This window comes from Poecilia latipinna, unplaced genomic scaffold (assembly GCF_001443285.1).
Source record: "Poecilia latipinna isolate Pla-1442-1.1 unplaced genomic scaffold, P_latipinna-1.0 Scaffold2964, whole genome shotgun sequence".
Lineage (NCBI taxonomy): Eukaryota > Metazoa > Chordata > Actinopteri > Cyprinodontiformes > Poeciliidae > Poecilia > Poecilia latipinna.
In genome coordinates this window covers 37,188-40,550 of record NW_015115580.1, presented here as the reverse complement: position 1 = coordinate 40,550, position 3,363 = coordinate 37,188, and the positions used below count along the sequence as shown (strand labels likewise).

General features: G+C 41.4%; 1 protein-coding gene across 1 annotated transcript in view; it reads right to left on the bottom strand.

The window, feature by feature from the left end:
- Nucleotides 1-3,363, bottom strand: part of LOC106939737 (poly [ADP-ribose] polymerase 14-like) — a 17,114-nt gene that overhangs the window by 4,386 nt on the left and 9,365 nt on the right. The window contains exons 7-14 of the mRNA XM_015022257.1: nt 3,196-3,342; nt 3,045-3,104; nt 2,699-2,875; nt 2,340-2,478; nt 2,200-2,255; nt 586-1,257; nt 360-493; nt 86-263 (exon numbers count right to left, since the gene is read on the bottom strand). Coding sequence (XP_014877743.1) covers nt 86-263; nt 360-493; nt 586-1,257; nt 2,200-2,255; nt 2,340-2,478; nt 2,699-2,875; nt 3,045-3,104; nt 3,196-3,342 — 1,563 coding nt within the window. The remainder of the gene's footprint in view (nt 1-85; nt 264-359; nt 494-585; nt 1,258-2,199; nt 2,256-2,339; nt 2,479-2,698; nt 2,876-3,044; nt 3,105-3,195; nt 3,343-3,363) is intronic.

The following is a 3,363-nucleotide window of genomic DNA, read 5'->3' as shown; positions in this document are numbered from 1 at the left end:
AGATTTAGAATGATTTATAAACATTGCTTAGTTGCATTTCAGGCAACGGATTTTGTTGAAGGTGTGCCAGTTAATCATGGCTTACCATGTGCTCCAGCATAACTCCTGTCAAATCGGTCTCTTTCAATGCAGTTGCACGACTCTGCAGATGTGCCATGGTACAGAGACTTTTCACAGAGTTCTGCTTGGCCATTCTTGGCTAGTATACGCTGCCGACACACGCTGTAGGCGTTCCACAGGTACAGGTTCTGCACACGTTCAATCTGAGACCACAAAAACAAAAGCCGCATTTAGGATTATTTTTCGATAAAGTGGAGATTTTAGTTGTCCCAATTGTGTAATAATGTTAGCATGCTTACTTTATGGATCGTGTAGTTGGCAGTTTTGAGGAAGTCACTAGCGACCTTCTGGTATTCGTTGGAGTTTGGCAGCAACTCCACCTTTTTAAAGATTTCATCTTGCATAGGTTCCCAGTGCGAAGGTAAGTCCAAGGCTTAAGCAGTCACACAAAGAAATGTTTAATTTACACAGACTTTGAAAGTGTTAAACATATTGTATAGACTATAAAGCGTTTTCATACCCTACCTTCACTCTCTGTCCTTTTCAGTTCATATCTTCTGCCAGTCACCCAGTCTGTGGCATCTTGTGACCTCATGTTTACCTTGAGAGTCTTGCCTTCAGGCATCTCAATGTCCACAGACACTTTTTTCTGTAAGTGAGCTGCCTCCAGCATGTAGTTTCCACTAAGGCTCAGCTCCTGCCATTCTCCATTGTCATCTTTCATCGCCCACTGGATGGTAAGAGCCAGCATTGCCTCTTCCTTGTCTTTGAGGTCTTCTTCTAGTACATTCTGAACTGCTTTGTTTATTAACTCTGTGACACTCAGGACATCTTCCTTTAAACCTTTCAGGACGTACTCTTCTTTGCTTGACGCATTTCTTCCCCTGGGCCTACTGGTATCGACTGTTTTGTGCTCTACGCTTATTCCCATTAGTTTGACTTTCGCCTGCACTGCGTCCAGTTCCATAGCGTCCAGCTTAGAGACACAATGCACAGGCACAGTTCTCTCTATGAGCTCTTTCTGCACGATCAACTCCAACTCTTTCTTGACGTTCTTGGCGACGTCTGGACCAGAGCTGATTACCCGCAAAACCGTTGACTCAGGCTTCGAAGAGAGGGTTTCGTCTCGTTTGGACGAGAACGTTGTCAGTCTAGAGCACTTTCCTTGGATCTTTTTTAGCTTTTGTCTGGCTTTATCTGCAGTCAGGAAAAGCAGAGCATTAGGCTTCTTTTTAAGCGCATTGTGTTAGGTCTATGGGGTATACAAAGAATGATCCGTTTTTGCAGTTTTGCCTATTTTTGAAGGGCTCTTTCTTCTTTATGCAAATAAGCTGTTGCTGGCCTGCCCCTCCCAACTCAGAGTTTACTCTTTATATGCGTGAAACAGATGTGCAATCAGGCAACCGTACATGTTTGACCCAAAGAAAGGCCCAGTAGCAGAAGGAATGGAGCCTCCTGCTCAACCATGGATGGTGTTCCAACTTATTAAGAGGTCTTCACACTTACTTTGCCTGACAAAGTCAATTTTTAACAAAACTTGGAGATGGCGTTGTGTAAGAGACTTAATTTATCGTTTAGAAAATGGGTCTGTTGGAATTTAAAAGACTACAGTGCGAATATGAAATCTATTGTTAATGTAACGTGACATCCATAACATTAGTCTTACAAAGCCTTCAAGCTTCATGGTATGCATCTAAAACAACACAAAAACAAGAAGAAATCTGCATTGTGGAATTTAGAAGGATTGTGTCCATCCATACTGCGTAACAGACAGCAGAAAGTTTTTGTATTTCTTGCTCAGTCATATCCATACGACTCCCCATACACCATCATAGTAGCTCTTAGGTTTCCTCAAAACTATATTATGAAATACCAATAAGATAATCCAACTTTTAAAGTAGCAAATTAATTCTAAATTGATTATGTCTGCGTCTTGGCACATCGCCAATGAATATATTTCATCTTTCACCACTTGTGTTAAAATCCCAATCTCGTGGAGCAATACATTTCATACCACGTCTTGAAAATTCAATCTAGTAAATGCATTTAGTCTCATTAATTAGGCGAATGCTGTTGAAGGAGACCAGGTAAATAATTGTTCAAAATGTAGGCTAAAGCAGGTCATAGATGCAAGCAAACCTTTGAGGCTGAGGTTGCTCTGAACAATCCGCCCAAAGCGATTCTCCAGCTCTGATCTGTAAGAGCATTGAAAGGAAGCTGAAACAAAGCGTTTTAACTCAGAACAAAACACAAGGATGACATCAGAGTCTACCTCTGACCTGAAACCCTGGAAAATCGGCTCTTGCAGGATGACGATGCGGATGACTGACAGAGAGGTAGGATTCATGTCCCTGATGGTTGAGGCCAAGCCGTCCAGCATCGCTTTAGCAGCTTCTTTAGGAGTCAATGTACCCTGTCCTGCAAGGGTAAAGAGACAGTTCAACTGTAAATGAACATGCAGTTATCAGGCATTCTTCTGTTTATTAGCTTGAACTGAAAGGCTTGGTGGTTTAAGTTATTTTCTTGTTCATATAAATCCAACATTTTCACTTTGCATTATTTAATACTGTCATTTTCACTTTTTTGTCCTACACCAAATCCGCCTCAAGTAAGCCATACATTGAGATGAAGCACAAACCCGTATTAACGGCTGGGAACGCCACTGAACTGAATCCTTTGCTCTCGCAGAGTTTCAGGATCTTCTTGCAGTTCTTGCGGACCACTTCGCAGTCGGATTTAAAGCTAGCATGGACAATTTCCTTACACCCAAGAAGTCCAGGTTGTGTTGTGCAGATGAGGTCTGGAGGAGTGCCCACTGAAACACAAAAAAAGTATTCAATTTAAATTTGGCAAGTCCAGCAATAAGCAAATTACCGTAGTACTTTTAAATCATCCTATTCTCTCAAACAGATTTCTTTTGTTCAAACCTAAAACATGAGACATATTTATCAGATTCACATTTTTTTTTGTTCTTTTCGTTTTACCTTTCGTTAATTCTGCAAGGACTGCCGGCCCTGCTGCTGCCAAAATGGCGTGAGAGACCCCTGTTTGGAAAATTATAGTAATGAGAGCATAAATTTAAGACAAAATAATAGTTTTTCTTTTTAAATTTCCAGGCAGACATTCAGATCATACCAGACTGATGATTAGTGAAGTCAGTTGTGTTGACGATAACATCAGTTCCTGCAGCCACAATGTCACCGTGGATGATCTGCAGCTTGACTGCGCCCATCATGGCCGTGACCTCGTCCTTACTCATGGAGACATGTCGGTAAAACGACGCTAAAAAAAGCAAGAATTAAA